This window comes from Nycticebus coucang, chromosome 3, assembly GCF_027406575.1.
Source record: "Nycticebus coucang isolate mNycCou1 chromosome 3, mNycCou1.pri, whole genome shotgun sequence".
NCBI classification, from domain to species: domain Eukaryota; kingdom Metazoa; phylum Chordata; class Mammalia; order Primates; family Lorisidae; genus Nycticebus; species Nycticebus coucang.
Genome location: NC_069782.1, coordinates 615000 through 631238, shown reverse-complemented (window position 1 = coordinate 631238; position 16239 = coordinate 615000). Strand labels below are relative to the sequence as shown.

General features: G+C 48.4%; 1 protein-coding gene across 1 annotated transcript in view; it reads left to right on the top strand.

Moving 5' to 3' along the window:
- Positions 1 to 14927, top strand: part of MOV10L1 (Mov10 like RISC complex RNA helicase 1) — a 58374-nt gene extending 43447 nt beyond the window's left edge. Inside the window, exons 22-27 of the mRNA XM_053586548.1 lie at positions 1394 to 1567; positions 8008 to 8157; positions 12963 to 13070; positions 13996 to 14133; positions 14246 to 14337; positions 14612 to 14927. Of these exons, the coding sequence (XP_053442523.1) occupies positions 1394 to 1567; positions 8008 to 8157; positions 12963 to 13070; positions 13996 to 14133; positions 14246 to 14337; positions 14612 to 14621 (672 nt within the window). The 3' untranslated portion in view covers positions 14622 to 14927. The remainder of the gene's footprint in view (positions 1 to 1393; positions 1568 to 8007; positions 8158 to 12962; positions 13071 to 13995; positions 14134 to 14245; positions 14338 to 14611) is intronic.
- Positions 14928 to 16239: the final 1312 nt, after the last annotated feature.

Genomic DNA, 16239 nt, shown 5'->3' with positions numbered 1-16239 from the left:
CTGGGCACCCAGCTGAGCTCGGACCTGAGGCATGGACTTTGGGATCAGCATCTTTTGGAGCCCCAAGCACCCTGAGCCTGAGCCTGTCAGGTGCATCCCTGCCTGAGCCAGGCAGCTTTATTCTCTAATCTCCTGTAGTGCACATGGAAGGGTGGGTCCCGTCCAACACTGCCACTGGGGTCAACACTGGGCAGGCAACAAGATGCAATGGTTAGGGCAGCTTTTCAGGGAGGATGGTTGGAATCTATTCTCAATTACCAGCAGTGAGGGGCCGGGGGTTTTCAGGCTAAGGAAGGCTTCATATGCAACGACCCCCAAGACAAGGCAGTGGCTGTGAACAACTGCTGGGCCTGGAAGCAACACAAGGGCACTTCTGTGGCAAGAGGTGCATTTCACACTCCAAACACCCATATGCCCCTGTGACCTACCAGCTGCTTCTCTCGAGGGGGTGCTGCCCTTGAGATAGGCTGACATGTCCTGACAGAGAAGGCCAACATTCGCCACCACCCTCTCCACCCAGACCTTCAAGGCACACTCTCAGCTGATGGCCACAGGTACAGGCCAACCCCTGACACACTGGAGACAAAGGTTTTGTCCTGCTCAAGGCCTGGCCAGAGGCCTCACTTTTTACCTTTTTTCCCAGAGTGGTTGAAGCCATGGGGACCTCTAGGGCAGCAAGCGTTCTTTCCCCTTCCTGTTACCTACCCATGTCCAGCTAACACAGAGCTATTGTGATACAAGATCAAGTTCAGAGTTTGCAGTGGCACCTTGGAGGCTGGACATGTTTTAATTACAGAGTTAAAGTTTGTTCCCTGGGTTATGAGATGTCATGGGGTTGACTGGTGTCCTACACTAGGACCAAAGAGGAATTTACCTGCGCTGAGTGGACACTCAGGCCAGCTGGAGGTACCCTGTGAAGTTGTTTCACATGCTGGTGACGTCCATTGGTGAGGTCACAGCCAGGCATGCTCAGGGCTGGCAGAGTCCTCAGGGTCACTAGGTCCAGGACCCAAGAGCCCAGGAGTTCTTCTTGCCTGTAGTGGAGTTGAGAATAGGCTGCACAGGGCTTTGTTGAGAGCCTGGGGTAGCAAGACAGTGAATCAGGATGAGCCTGCAGCACACCAGGGAGCTGTCCGCCTGCCTCCAGCCTGGCCACCTGGCTCTGCTACCATGTAAGGGACTTCTCTGCTATGACCAGGTCCAGGAAAGGAACAAAGAAGGCAATTTCCTCTCCTTTCCTGATGTTCAGTTTTCTACTAAAATGGACCTTTAGGGGCTGATCTGGTGGCAGGTGGCAGTTGTGGGGTGGGCAGGCACTGGGAGTCTACCTTTGTGGTGGAAAATTGGGGCCCGTGTGATAATCTGCCTGTGATTTGCCTGTCCTGTCCTGTAGGTCACGAAGCTCGTGAAGAACTACAGATCCCACGAGGCCCTGTTGGCGCTGCCTTCACGGCTGTTCTATCACAGGGAGCTGGAAGTGTGTGCAGACCCCAAAGTAGTGACCTCTTTGCTGGGCTGGGAGAAGTTACCTCAGAAAGGTTTCCCACTCATCTTCCATGGTGTGAGAGTGAGTTGTGTTTTAAAATATTAATTGACCCACTGCCACATGGGGATAAAGTAGTGGGAAGTCTTCTGTCAGGTCAGGGTCCCTGCACTCAGGTGAGTCTCACCTGATGGAGTCAGTTGCCAGGTGTTCGCCATGTGCCTGTGGCAGGCAGATGTCCCGGTCTCTACATGATGGAGCACTATCAGAGGCTGGTACCCTGGAGCCCAGGTTCTAAAGCCTCTGCCAGGTGAGTTACCCAGAAAGGAATGGTGCCTGGCACCAAGCAGTAATCACAGGCACCATTTAACTCATGTCAGATGACCACAGAGTGGCATGAAAAGAGAACCAGGCTGGCAAAGTTCCTGCAGGTGTAGGGTTTGGGGTTAGCTAAGGGGCTGGGAGTTGGGGGGGGGCGGGGTGGACCCAGGGAGCTGGGTAGCAGGATGCTCACCACCACAGACAGCACCACCACCCTCTGCTGGGCCATCTCCCTGAGGATCAGGTGTGCTTGAGAGGCAGCAGTACAGGCTTGAGCCTGAGTAGGAGGGGTGACAGATGGCAGGGCCTCTCTCACCAAGTTTAAGACCAGCCTAGGCAATATAGAGAGACTTCATTTCTATAAAAATTTTTCAAATTATCCAAGCACAGTGGCTGGTACCTATTACCTATTTGGGAGGGTAAGACAGTGGTATCATTTGAGCTCAGGAGTTGGAGCCTGCAGTGAACTGTGAAGATACCACTGCACTCCAGCTTGGGTGACAGAAAAGACCCTGTCAGAAAGAAAGAGAGAAAGAAGGAAGGAAGTAAAGGAAGAGAAAGGAAAGAACGAAATTATACTAAAGGGAATCCCTCTAAATGAGAAATGAGCCTAATGAAACAAGTAAGACCCTACAGAAAAACTGTGCAAGTGTACTTGAGTGGATAGGGTAAGACTGGTGCATTTGTGAATGGAGAGAGCAGTGTTTAAAGACTTCAGTTTTTCCACATTAACCCATATCTTTAATATGACCTAAGTAAAAATCACAAGGCTTTTTCATGGGAAAATGATCATAGGATGGAGTTTTAACTGCAAAAAGTTTTCCAGAAGAGAAAGGAGTTATTTAGTCTGCTAGATAAAACATACTACAGTGTTATGGCAAATAAAAGTGTATAGCATAAAACACAAATAGTTGACCAGCCCCATCCAGGAACATAACTCAATGTCTTGCCACTGCCTGGTTACAATGTTCCTGGCCCTGAGGATAAAATGGGAGCTGAGACTATGGGTCCCTGAGGCCGCCTCAAGGCTTAGCTGCAGTTTGGGCAGAGAGAGCCTCACGACAGGGCCTGATGCCTGCTCCCCTGCACACCTGCCCTCCACCCCACAGGGCTGCTCTGCACCAGAAAGGACCTCCCCACGCCCCTTCCTGGGCACAGCCCTCTCCCCCACCTCATTGGCAGCAGTGCCTGGGGGCGCTCTGGGAAGACCTGTGCCTCTAGTTCCTGGCACCACACCCACACTGCAGGATGAGCCACCAAGGCTGCTGTGGTCTTGCCACCATAAGGAAGGTAAACTCCACTGTGGACAGACCATTTGATCTCAGTCTTCTCTTTGCCACATTGGCAAAGTTGGATACCATTACAGTCTGCTCCTCTGCAGAAGAGCTGCCCCCACCTCTGGTCTACTTGAGAGACCAGCTCTGGACTCGGTCATGTGTTCTGGTTTCTGCCTCACAATTCTCAGCTTTATCTTCAATTTTTCATCTTTACCAACTTACCTTATTGATTTATCTCTACTTACTTTGTTTGAAAGTCCCTGCAGGTGAATAGTGAGTTCACGTCCTCCAGCTGTACCTGAGTCTCAGGAGCCCCCTTTTGTGTCTCTCCAGACAGCAGGACTTGCTCCAGATTTTCTTGTTTGATTCAAGAGTGACAAAGAAGTGGTGGTGCCTGTGGCTCAAAGGAGTAAGGCGCCAGCCCCATATGCCGGAGGTGGTGGGTTCAAACCCAGCCCCGGCCAGAAACTGCAAAAAAAAAAAAAGCGACAGAGAAGTTTTTTCTTAATTTTCAAGTAGCAAAGAAATTTTTGGTCGCCTTTTTTTTAAAAAAAATTTTCTACTTTTATTAGGTTCTGATCAAGGACTTTGGCATATAAACTTGACTTGTTGCTTTTAAAATCTTATAGCCGATTGGGTGTCAGTTTTGGTAGAGGCTCTGAGAGCATCTACCCTGTCTTAAGGTCTCTTAAATAAATGCATGGACACTGCAACTCAGCTCTTCTGAATAACCTAGAATTTGTCTGTTAGGTACCCCTCACTGGCAAAGGCAGTGAATTCTCACATTGTAATTGTGCTTTTAATCAAATTCTCTTTGGATTTCTAATCTTTCTAGCCTTATGTATTTAACTGTGTTTTGTGCATGTTACTTATCATTGTTTTATCTTCCTCAGTGTATAATGTCCTGCTATACTGGTTTTGTGTGTTTAGCCTCAGATTCTACCTTGTAATGTTAACATTCCCACTTCTTTTTTCTTACACCTGGTATTTCTTTGCCCTCTACTTTCCTTCTTTCAACTTTGTCTTAGATGTGTCACTCATCTAATTAGATGCACCAGCCCAGTCTCTGCTTGTTTAACATCCTTCCTTCACCTTTGCCTTTCCCACCTATTGTGTTTCCTCTATTGCATGATTCTTCTGTGTGATTCATTGAATTTTTTTCCCATCAATTCAGAGGTTCTGCTATAAGTCTCCATCTTGTTAAGCTTTTTTAGCACTTCACTCATTTTTTATAAATCTAAAGGGATAAATTATATATGCTTAAAAATAACAAATACATCCTTAAAATTAAGAAATTATTATTTTTTTTTTGAGACAGTCTCACTTTGTCACCTTTGTAGAGTGCCATGGTGTCAAAACTCACAGTAACCTCCAACTCCTGGGCTTAAGCAATTGATTCTGTTGTCTCAGCCTCCCAAGTAGCTGGGACTACAGGTGTCTGCCACAACACCCAGTGGTTATGGCATCAGCCACATACACCGAAGTTGGTGGTTAGAATCCGGCTTGGACCAGCTAAAACAACAATGACAACTACAACAAAAAATAGCAGGGCATTGTGGTGGGCACCTGTAGTCCCAGCTACTTAGGAGGCTGAGGCAAGAGAATCGCTTAAGCCCAGGAGTTGGAGGTTGTTGTGAGCTGTGACTCCACAGCACTCTACCAAGGGTGACATAATGAGACTCTGTCTCAAAAAAAAAAAAAAAAGAAAGAAAGAAAGAAATTCTTACTGCTTTGTCTGTTCTGTTTTTTAAATTGGGATATGACACATATAACAAAATTCATATTAGCGATTTTTAAAAGTAAGGTTCAATAGTGTTAAGTATATTCACATTGTGGAAGTGAAATCAGGGACGTGTTAGTCCAAGGTTATGAGGATAATGCCATGAAGAAAATGGCAGTGGACAAACGGACTAAATGGTTTTCTAAGGGGAGAGAAAACATCATTGATGAAGAGAGGTCAGGGCAGCCAATAAGAGCAGAACTGGCAAAAATATTACAAAAATTCATTGATTGTATATCAAAATTGTCAGCTGACTATGAGAAGCATAGCAGACCAAGTGAACACCAATAGAGAAACAGTTAAGAAAATCTTAACTGAAAATCTTGGCATGAAAAAGGTGTGTATAAAAATGGTCCTAAAGGAGCACTCTGGTGACAAAAGCAAAGGAGAGTCGAAGTTTGCCAAGACCTTTTGGAAAGGGAAAATGATGTTTTGAGCCATGTTACCAGGGGTGATAGAAACATGAATGCACCAACATGACCCTGAAACAAAGTGTCAGAGTGCACAATGGAAGTCGGCTAATTCTCTACAACCAAAAAGTTCCATCAAGAGTCAGAGCAATCCTTTTTTTTTTTTTTTTTTTTTTGTAGAGACAGGGTCTCACTTTATGGCCCTCAGTAGAGTGCCGTGGCCTCACACAGCTCACAGCAACCTCCAATTCCTGGGCTTAAGCGATTCTCTTGCCTCAGCCTCCCGAGTAGCTGGGACTACAGGCGCCCGCCACAATGCCCAGCTACTTTTTAGTTGCAGTTTGGCAGGGGCCGGGTTTGAACCCGTCACCCTCGGTATATGGGGCCGGCGCCTTACCGACTGAGCCACAGGCGCTGCCCGAGTCAGAGCAATCTTGCTAACATTTTTTTTTTTTTTTTTTGAGACAAGTCTTACTTTGTCACCCTGGGTAGAGTGCCATGGAGTCATAGCTCACAGTAACTTCAAACTCTTGGGCTTGTGCAATTCTCTTGCGTCAGCCTCCCAAGTAGCTAGGACTACAGGTGCCCGCCACAACTCCCAGTTGTTTTTATGTTGTTGTTGTTGTTGTTGTTATTATAGAGATATGAGGTCTGGCGCTTGCTCAGGCTGGTCTCCTGAACTCAAGCAATCCACCCACCTTGGCTTCCCAGAGTGCTGGGATTATAGGCGTGTGCTACAGCACCTGGCTTTTGATAACATTTTTTGATATCAGAGGGGTTGTTCATTATGAATTTGTACCACCTGGATAGTTAACCAAGTTTACTGTTTGGAAAAGCTGGAAAGGCTGTATGAACAAGACAAAAACCACCCTAACTTTTTGCAACTTATATGGCTCTTGCATCAGGACAGTGTGCCAGCTCACACAACACTGTCTGTGAAGAAGTTTTCAGCTAGTAAACAAATAACTGGATTGGAACACCCTCCCTACTCACCTGATCTGGCCCCCAGTGACTTTTTTCTTTATCTGAAGATAAAGGGAATATTGAAAGGAAGACATTTTGATGACATTCAGGACATCAAAGGTAATATGACAACAGCTCTGATGGCCATTCCAGAAAAAGAGTTCCCAAGTTACTTTGAAGGGTGGACTAGGCACTACTGTTGGTGCACAGCTTCCCAAGGGAGGACTTCAAAGGCAACCATAGTGATATTCAGCAAGGAGGTATGCAGCACTTTTTCTAGAATGAGTTCACAGACTTAATTGTCAGACCTTGTATGATTCAAAAATGCTCTCTCCCATTTTGTAGGTTATGTTTTCATTCTGTTGACTCTGACCTTTGCACAGAAATGTTTTATTTTGATGTAGTCTTTATTTTGTTCCTGCCAGTGATATGCTCTTGATTGGATATGTTCTTGGTTCATATCCAAGAAAGCATTGCCAAATCCAGTGTTGGGGACCTTCTGAGAGTTCCATAGATATAGGCCTTATGCTTAGGTCTTTGATCCATTTTTTTATTTTGAGACAGAGTCTCAAGCTGTTGCCCTAGGTAGAGTGCTATGACGTCACAGTTCACAGCAACCTCAAACTCTTGGGCTTAGGTGATTCCCTTGCCTCAGCCTCCCAAGTAGCTGGGCCTACAGGCACTTGCCACAACACCCAGCTATTTTTTGTTGTTGTTGCAGTTGTTATTGTCGTTTTACCTGGCCCGGGCTGGGTTTGAACCCACCAGCCTGGGTGTATGTGGCTGGCTCCCTACTCACTGAGCTACAGACGTTGTCCTTTGATCCATTTTGAATTAATTTTAATATGTGGTGTAAGGTGTGGTTCATTTTCATGCTTTTGCATGAGGATGTCCAGTCTTCCCAGCACCATTAGTTGAAAAACTATTCTCCTACTATTCTCAAGCCTGTAATCCTAACACTCTAAGAGGCTGAGGCAGGAGGATCACTTGAGGTCAAGAGTTTGAGGTTGTTGTAAGCTGTGATGCCATGGCACTCTACCCAAGGCAACAGAGTGAGACTCTGTCTCAAAACTATTCTCCCCATTGAATGGTCCTGGCACCCTTGTCTAGTCACTTGACCACAGATGTGAGTGTTTACTTTGGCTCTCTATCCTATTCCTCTCCATTTGTCTGCATGTCTGTCTTTATGCCAGTACATCATGGTCTTTAAGGAAGGAAGAATGTCTGGGAGATGAGGGGTGTCATCTGTTCTCAGATAGGAAGGACCCAAGAGTAAACGGTGCTTCAGATGCAGCTGAGGGTGAGCCAAGAGTGCCAGCCCCATGGCTGAGTGAGTGGGCAGCTCCTGACCTGAGACCAGGCCTCACTGCAGCTGCCATGGCCTGGCCGTGGCTGTGGCCTCCTCTTTGGCTGTCCAATCTGCTCTCGCTGTGGCCCCCTGGGGTCAGCCGAGTTGGCATTCTTTCCCACCCGGCATACTGTGCTGCTACCTGCCCAGGCTCTACAGCTCCCCTAGCATACACAGCTTTTTGCAGGCAGACCCGTACACTCTATATGAGCACAAGCTGGCCTCCTCCAGGAGCCCTTCCCTCCTCCCTCCCCTGGGTCCTCCAGCCAGTTCTGTGATGACACCTGACCCACTAGATGTAAGCTCTGCATTAGAGCAGGGTCTGCTGTCCTGTCCTGTTCTTGGCACCTACTTCAGCTCCATGGCCATTGGCCCTTGGCAAATGTTTGTAGCATAAATGATGTTTTCTCTTCCAATCCACTCAGGGCAACGAGGCACGTGAAGGGAGAAGCCCATCGTGGTTCAACCCTGCTGAGGCTGTCCAGGTCATGCGCTACTGCTGCCTCCTGGCCCGAAGTGTCTCCAGTCAGGTGTCTGCTAGCAACATTGGCGTCATCACGCCCTACCGGAAGCAGGTACTCGTGCTCAGACAGCCTTGTTCTCAGAGGTCCCCGTGGCCCTTCCACAGTCCCTGGGGTCTGTGAGAGGCAGCAACAGGCTCCATTTGAAGAGCAATAGGTTTCTAAAGAAGCAGGACCACACCTAAGTGATGGTCTACATGCGAGGCCAACAAATGACAGCTGACTGCCAGGTCCAGCTGCCTGCTTGCTCCAGCCCAGAGCCTAGAATGGCTCTTACATTTCTGTTTTTTTTTGTTGTTGTTTTGTTTTGTTTTGTTTTTTGAGACAGAGCCTTAAGCTGTTGCCCTGGGTAGAGTGCTATGGCATCACAGCTCACAGCAACCTCCAACTCCTAAGCTCAAGCAAATCTCTTGCCTCCACCTCCCAGGTAGCTGAGACTACAGGCGCCAGCCACAACGCCCGGCTATTTTTTGGTTGAGCCGTAGTTGTTGTTTGGCGGGCCCGGGTTGGATTTGAACCTGCCAGCTCAGGTGTATGTGGCTGGAGCCTTAGCTGCTTGAGCCACAGGCGCTGAGCCTGGCTCTTATATTTCTAAATGGTGACATTTTAGAAGTCAGCATAAGGACTACTTAAAATCCTTGGTATTTGGCCCTTTAAGAAAAAGTTTGCTGGGCAGCGCCTGTGGCTCAGTCGGTAAGGCGCTGGCCCCATATACTGAGGGTGGCGGGTTCAAACCCAGCCCAGGCCAAACTGCAACCAAAAAATAGCCGGGCGTTGTGGCGGGCGCCTGTAGTCCCAGCTACTTGGGAGGCTGAGGTAAGAGAATCGCTTAAGCTCAGGAGTTGGAGTTGCTGTGAGCTGTGTGAGGCCACGGTACTCTACCAAGGGCCATAAAGTGAGACTCTGTCTCTACAAAAAAAAAAAAAAAAGAAAAAGTTTGCCAACCCTGGCTATAAACCAGTGGGGGGCAGGGGCTATTACATTTTGAATCGGACAGTTCTCATATCATATGACCATCATGTTATTATAGGGGCGTTGATAATTCCTGGCCCTCAGGTGCTACTCTCAGGAATACCAATAAGTTGCACAGACACAGAGGTCACTGACCCCTGGGAAGCCAGGCTTAAAAAATAATAAGTAAAACTCAACAGGGACATTATCTGTCACTCTCAGTTGCCAGCTGAGAGTGGCAACTCTGGGGTTATGCCAGGGCGCAGGCACAGGCCATGCCAGGTTCACAGACCACAGTCCTGCTGGAGTGTCTCCCTTTGGCATACGTACCACAAAACAGCATCTGAGAGAAACCCCCACAAAGTAGAAGAAAAGATTGAGCCCATAGGCAGTCATGACACACTCTTACTGAGCACACGGCTGACGTCCAGTGCCCTCCATAAGGGACCTCCCGAGGGCAGCGCTCAGTTCTGAGGGTAAAGAGAAGATCACAAAGGCCTGAAGGAGGTAAGTAATTTGCTGAGTGTCATATAGCTAATTGGATTTAAGGCAATTTCACACCAGGAGCCCTGCCTCTCAACAGTTAGGTTGTAAGGCCGTCTGTGGCACAGCATGGCCTGGCTGTGGATACGAAGAGTTCCCAGGTATGTTCCGCAGTTGTGCTGGGCTATCTCTGGGTGCAAACATATTCATGTTCCCGAGTACCAGTCTTTTATATTTTATTTTTCCCAACTAAGTGACCAATCTGCCTTTCTTAAATCTCTTGCTATTTTTTTTTTGAGGTGGTAAATATTGTAAGAAATCCTTTCAGATGGAAATGAGTGATAATCCTTGGCCTATAAGATCAAAGAAAAAAGTTACTATTACACTGTTTGAGACTAAGGCCGCCTTGAGTATTTCTCCTAAATCAAAGCAACAAACTCTTTATCTGGGTTTAATTCAGGGATGTCTTTGAACTTTTGTGGGAGTGGGGGTTGTTTTTGAGACGGAGTCTCACTCTTATCCTCCCTGGCTAGAGTTCCGAGGCTTCATAGCTTACAGCAACCTCAAACCCCTGGGCTCAAGCAATCCTCCTGCCTCAGCCTCCTGTGTAGCTGGGAGTATAGGCACCACCACAGCACCCAGGTAGTTTTTCTATTTTAATAGTGGTGGTCTTGCTCAGGCTGGTCTCAAACTCCTGAACTCAGGCAATCCACTCGGCCTACCAGTGTTGGGATTACAGGCGTGAACCACCAAGCTCAGCCTCTGTGTCCTTTTTGAAGGGTAGGTTTGTGTGGAATTCTTGGCTGGTATCTGTTGTGTTTTATTCTCAGCACTTTGAGCACATCACCCCACTGCCTCCTGGGCCCTGACTACAGATGAGCAGTTGCCCTTCTGCACACACTGCTCTCAGCATTTGCCTCTGGGCTTCAATAGTTCTCTATAATGTGTCTAGCTATGGATCTTTTTGTATTTATCTTACTTTTGTTTTTTTGAGACAGTCACTGCGTTGCCCTTGGTAGAGTGCTGTGGCATCACAGCTTACAGCAACCTCAAACTCCAGGGCTCAAGTGATCCTCCTGCCTCAGCCTCCCAAGTAGCTGGGACTACAGGCACCCACCACAACACCCAGCTATTATTTTTTTCTTTTTTTTTTTTTTTTGAGACAGAGCCTCAAACTGTCACCCTGGGTAGAGTGCCGTGGCGTCATAGCTCACAGCAACTTCCAACTCCTGGGCTCAAGTGATTCTCCTGCCTCATCTTCCCAAGTAGCTGGGACTACAGGCACCCACCACAATGCCCGGCTGTTTTTTGGTTGCAGCCATTATTGTTGTTTGGCGGGCCGGGGTGGATTTGAACCCACCAGCTCAGGTATATGCGCCTTAGTTGCTTGAGCCACAGGCGCCAAGCTCCGGCTATTTTTAGAGACTGGGTCTGGCTCTGGCTCAGACTGATCTTGAACTCCTGAGCTCAAGCAGTCCACCCACCTTGACCTCCCAGAGTGCTGGGATTGCAGACTTGAGCCATCGCACCTGGCCTTCTTCGCATATTTTATAATCTTTGGTTCAAAACTAGGAATTTCAGAAAATATATTCTAATAAATTTGGATTATGATAACCTCCCCCCAGGAGATTGTTGTTGCTTTGTTGTTCTTGTTTTCTTTGTTTAGCAATTACCTGATTTTAGAACTAAATCTGTAATGTCTCTCCTCGTAGTAGGTGACAGCTAATGTCCCTGTTGAGTTTTATTTAATTATTATTTTTTAAGCCTGGCTTTCCAGGGGTCACTCCTATGTCTGCGCAGCTTATTGGCTGGCCAGCAGTTAGGCAGCAGCTGTGCTCAGTGCCAGGCTGTGAAGCCTCAGGCTGGGCTTTGCTCCTCTGCTCTGGACCTGCTTGTCTCCTGGCATGTCCAGCCTCAGGAGGGCTCATGGAGTCATTGGCTTCTGAATGTTGCCCACCACCCAGAGAGGGAGCCCCAGACCTGAGCCTCCTGGGATTTCACTGTTGTCACCAGCAGCTTTTGAAGCATAAAATTTCTCAGGTTGTGGTGGCACCCATAGCTCAGTGGGCAGGGCACAGCCGTATACCAAAGCTGGCAGGTTTGAACCCAGTCCGGGCCTGCTAAAGCAACAATGACAACTGCAACAAAAAAACTGCCAGGCGTTGGCAGGCGCCTGTAGTCCCAGATACTTGGGAGGCTGAGGCAATCGCTTAAGCCCAAGAGTTTGAGGTTGCTGTGCAGTATGGCACTCTACTGAGGGCGACATAGCGAGACTGTCTAAAAGAAAAACAAAGAAAAAAATTGCTTGGGTGTTGTCTTTGGTGGATTTTCTGAGCATGCGAGGCATCTACAGTTTGCCTAATTTTAATTTATCTTTAAGTAATGTCTTTTTTCCATAATTTTAGTTCCCTTATTCTTGGTGTTGTATAGCAGAGACAATGTTAAGTTTCCCTCCTCAGGCCCCCATGGCCCCTCCAGTCTCTGCTCTGGAGCTGCTGGTGGGCACATGTCCAACTTCCGAGTCCACCCTCTAGCCTCTGGGTGTTTGTCTCTCACCTGTCTGGGTGGCCCCTGAGAACTGCATTCAGGGTGAACACCTGCTCAGCAGGCTGCCTGGTTCTGTGGCTCAGCAGTTCATCCATCCATCGAGTTTTATTTTATTCAATACTTTTTTTCTGAGATTTCAAATTGATCCTTTTTATATTTTACTTGTCTTTCTTGTGGATTTATTCTTCTGTCTCCAAAGGTCTAAAACATACTTGATTTAAAGCCCTGTCTCCTTATCCACTTAATTATTTATAGAGACAGGCTCTCGCTCTGCAGCCCAGACACAAGCATCACAGTTCACTGCAGCCTCCAATTCCTGGGCTTAAAAGGGTCCTCCTTCCTTAGCCTCCCAAGTAGTGGGGACTATAGACACCTGCCACCACGCCTAGCTAATTTTTTGTTTTAGAGAGAGGGTCTCACTGTGTTGCCTAGGCTGGTCTCAGACTCCTGGATTCAAATCATTTTCCCATCTCGGCCTGGCCCTACCACCATGGGCCTCTGTGCTTGGGCCCTGCAGTCCTGGCCACAGCAACCTGTCAGCATCCCGGGGCTGCATCAGCTGTGAGTTCAGGCATTGTCCACCAAGATACTCATCTCAATTTTAAGCAGCAAGCACTCAACCTCTCACTTGTCAGCAAATGTATTTCCTCCATCCTTGCCATGTGCTTGCAGGCAGAGGGAAGATTTTCCCCTATGAAACTTGGCTCTCCTAATGAATATTGACTCCTTTCCCCAAGTGATCTAAAATGAGGATTTGTGTTCTCATCAATTTAGATTTGAAGAAATAGGGTGCAGCGTGAAAAGCACTGTTGTACTTGGGTGTGAAAGAACTGGTCAGATTTGCAGTGTCATCTTTAATCTTTTAATCTGTTTTGAAGGTGGAGAAAATCAAAATCCTTCTGCGAAATGTCGATCTAATGGATATAAAGGTTGGATCAGTAGAGGAGTTTCAAGGGCAAGAATATTTGGTTATCATCATTTCAACTGTAGGTATCCTGTTTTTAGTAGGGACAAACAGTGTGCTTGAAGTCACCTGGTGTTGGGGTTCTGGGTCCTTTGGGAGGCAGAAGGGCAGGTGCAGGATGGAGCTGCTATGTCCCTGCACCATCGTAAGGAGAAACCATAGGAAGTTATTTTAAAAATTATACTCAAAGATCAGGAGACAGAGGAGTAAAAAGGAAGGGATCCAGGACAGAATGGTGAAGAGGCAGAATGTCAAAAGACAGGAGAGGAGCGGGCAGACGTCAGGAGGGCAGGCAACCAGCTGCACCACGGCAGCTGTGGTGCCACTAAGAAAAAAATTAATCCAACTCTCTAGACTCTGCTCTTTATTTTAAGTTGCAGTATCTTGTATTGAGCAATACATATTAATTGCAGATAGTATAGAAAATTTATATACCAAAAAAAATCAACCAGGCCGGGCGTGGTGGCCCACGCCTGTAGTCCCAGCGCTGTGGGAGGCCAAGGTGGGTGGATTGCGTGAGCTCAGAGGTTCAAGACCCATATGAGCAGCAGTGAGCCAGAATAAGACCCCGTCTCTACTAACAACATCAAAAACAGCCAGCACCGCAGGAGAAAGAAGAAAATCAACAAAAAAGGAGTACTTCAAACAAAGAAGAATGAACAAGCACACTGAAATTAAAAAGAAAAAAAAAATTAAAAAGAAAAAAATCAACCAAAACCCTACCATCTGGAAGTAACCCTTTAGTGGGGGCAGGGAGAGGAAGGGGGGCATCTCTGGGCCTGCAGACGGAGGTGCTGAGGCTGCTCCCCTCTGCTCCCTGCCACACCCTGCTGCTCTTTGAACCAAAAATGCAGTCATACTGTTGTTTAAGATTTCTAAATGTTTTCATTTATCATGCCCACAAAAAACTTAAAATACTATTTTTATTCATTTTTGTCCTTTTTTAGGTACGGTCAAATGAAGATAGATTTGAAGATGATCGTTATTTTTTGGGTTTCTTGTCCAACTCAAAAAGATTTAACGTTGCAATCACCAGACCCAAAGCTTTGCTGATTGTGCTGGGAAACCCTCATGTTCTTGTGCGAGTGAGTTCACAGGCACTGTGGGCTATCACTGGCCTTTGAGACAGGTGCACTGCCCCCAGGAGGTTTGGGACCTTCACTCAACTAATGCCAGGCTCCTTTTTGTTGCTCCCAGGACCCCTGTTTTGGCGCTTTGTTAGAGTACAGCATCACCCATGGTGTTTACACAGGATGCAACTTACCTCCTGAGCTGCAGTCTCTGCAGAGGTGAGCACCACTGCTTGTCTTCTCGAGGGATGGGCTTTCTGCCTTTCCCCTGGTGTCCCCCAGACCCCTGCATACACCTGCTACAGCCTCAGCTCCCAGGCCGGCCCCTTCAGCTCATCCTGCCTCCTGGACTGCTGTGGCCCCTGTCTTCTGGACACTTGGTATCAGCATCACCCTTCCCTGTGCAGCTTAAGGGGTAAATCGGTACCTCTGTAAAACCCACACTGGCAAAGGAACCAGCTGGAATCCCAACTGTCTGCTTTTCCACATGCAGCTGTGCCTAAGTGTTGCCCTGTCCCCGGATGTCTGGCAATGCTAGGATCCTCGAGTCCAGAGAAACTTTGGATGCCCGGTTGATCTACAGTGACTGACCCACCGTGTACCTTCCCTAAGGATCCCTGAGCTCCACCTGACCTAGCTCATGTCACCATTCCTATCTGTCCTGTGACTCTTGTGGCCTGTCTTTGTCTTATAGGTGGGGCCGTATATGTGGGAGAGGGCCATGGGGTCAGTCTGAGTTGTTCCTGCTATACTTTGGTTCCAGCTGGCCTGTTCTTGGCACTAGGCAGTCACTGCCATCCACTTCTGAAATAAATGCCCAAGTAACCCCAGCTGCCTTTCTACCTTGAGGTGCACCTGTGTGGGTGACTACCAAGGTTTTGTGTTAGCTCTGGCTCCTGTTGGCTACAGTGGTTAGAGAGGGCCCCATCCTCTACTCTGACCTGAGCCAACAGAGCCTCAGGCCACAGGGTTCACCTGGGCCTGGGTTGCTTCCAAGAGGGTACAGCTGGGTGGACTGTGCTGGAACCCCCCTCCCCATCCCTTCTGCCCCAGAGTGGCCATCCCTGTACCACATGGACAGCAGCTCTGTGCATAAGTGGGTGGTTCCTTGAACAGTGCAGGGCTGGAGATGCACACCCCCAGGCACTGAGGATGGGTCCTGAGACATCTGGAGGAGCAGGGCAGGGCTGACATGGCAAGTCCCACACTGTCCCAAACCTGAGCTGCAGATTGTCAGGTTAAATATGCTCAGCAGCAGCTGGGGAACACAACAGGAAATGCCCCCTACAGACACTCTCTCTGTAGCCCAGAGAAGGCAGTCAGGGTCTGACCTGGTCTGTGCCTGCCATCCTTACAGGCCGACATGGACCAGCAGCTGCCTGAAGTGGCTGTGGAGCTGGCCCAGCTCAGGTCCGGTGCCTCATGACACAGTCCTGCCCATTACCTCCAAGACAGGCAGGTTGGTGCACGAAGAAGAGAGGGTAGCTTCTGCTGAGAGGCAGAAACCGCTAGTACGAAGCTCTGTAGATAACTGGGATCACAGCTCTTCACGTGCACCGAGATCTGTGGCCTTGGCTCCTAGAAGCACTTTGTGCGCAGTGTTTTCCCAGGTGACTGGGTTACCCTGGGCGGGGAGGAGGATGGGTACTGGACGTACTGGGCTGCCTCAGCAACATTCTTGGAAGCCAGGTGGTGTCTTAGCTCAGATACACACAGGGCGACAGGGGAGTCACATCACAGTACATCAGAGGACACTTCCTCCTCAGGCCAGGGAGGATTCAGAGCCATGTTCCCAACGGTTCTCCCACAGCCATAAGGATTGGGGCTCGAGACTTCTTGAATGACTGAATTAAAACTCCCAACCACACTAAATGTTTTATAAAGATGGTGCACGTATGCAGGGACAAGGGGACCCGCACGAAGTAAGTCGCTGAACCACAGGGTCGTGCAGACAGCCGGCCAGATCAGGGCTGGTGCCCACTTGTCCCCAGGGGGCAGCGGGAAAGGCGGCCGTCGGGAACTGGGGGTACGGACAGAAAACCTCAGATCTGATGGCGTGGGGGTCAGAGCGATATGGACGCGACCTGGGGGCCGCCTCGCGCCCGCGGTGCCGGCTCCCCC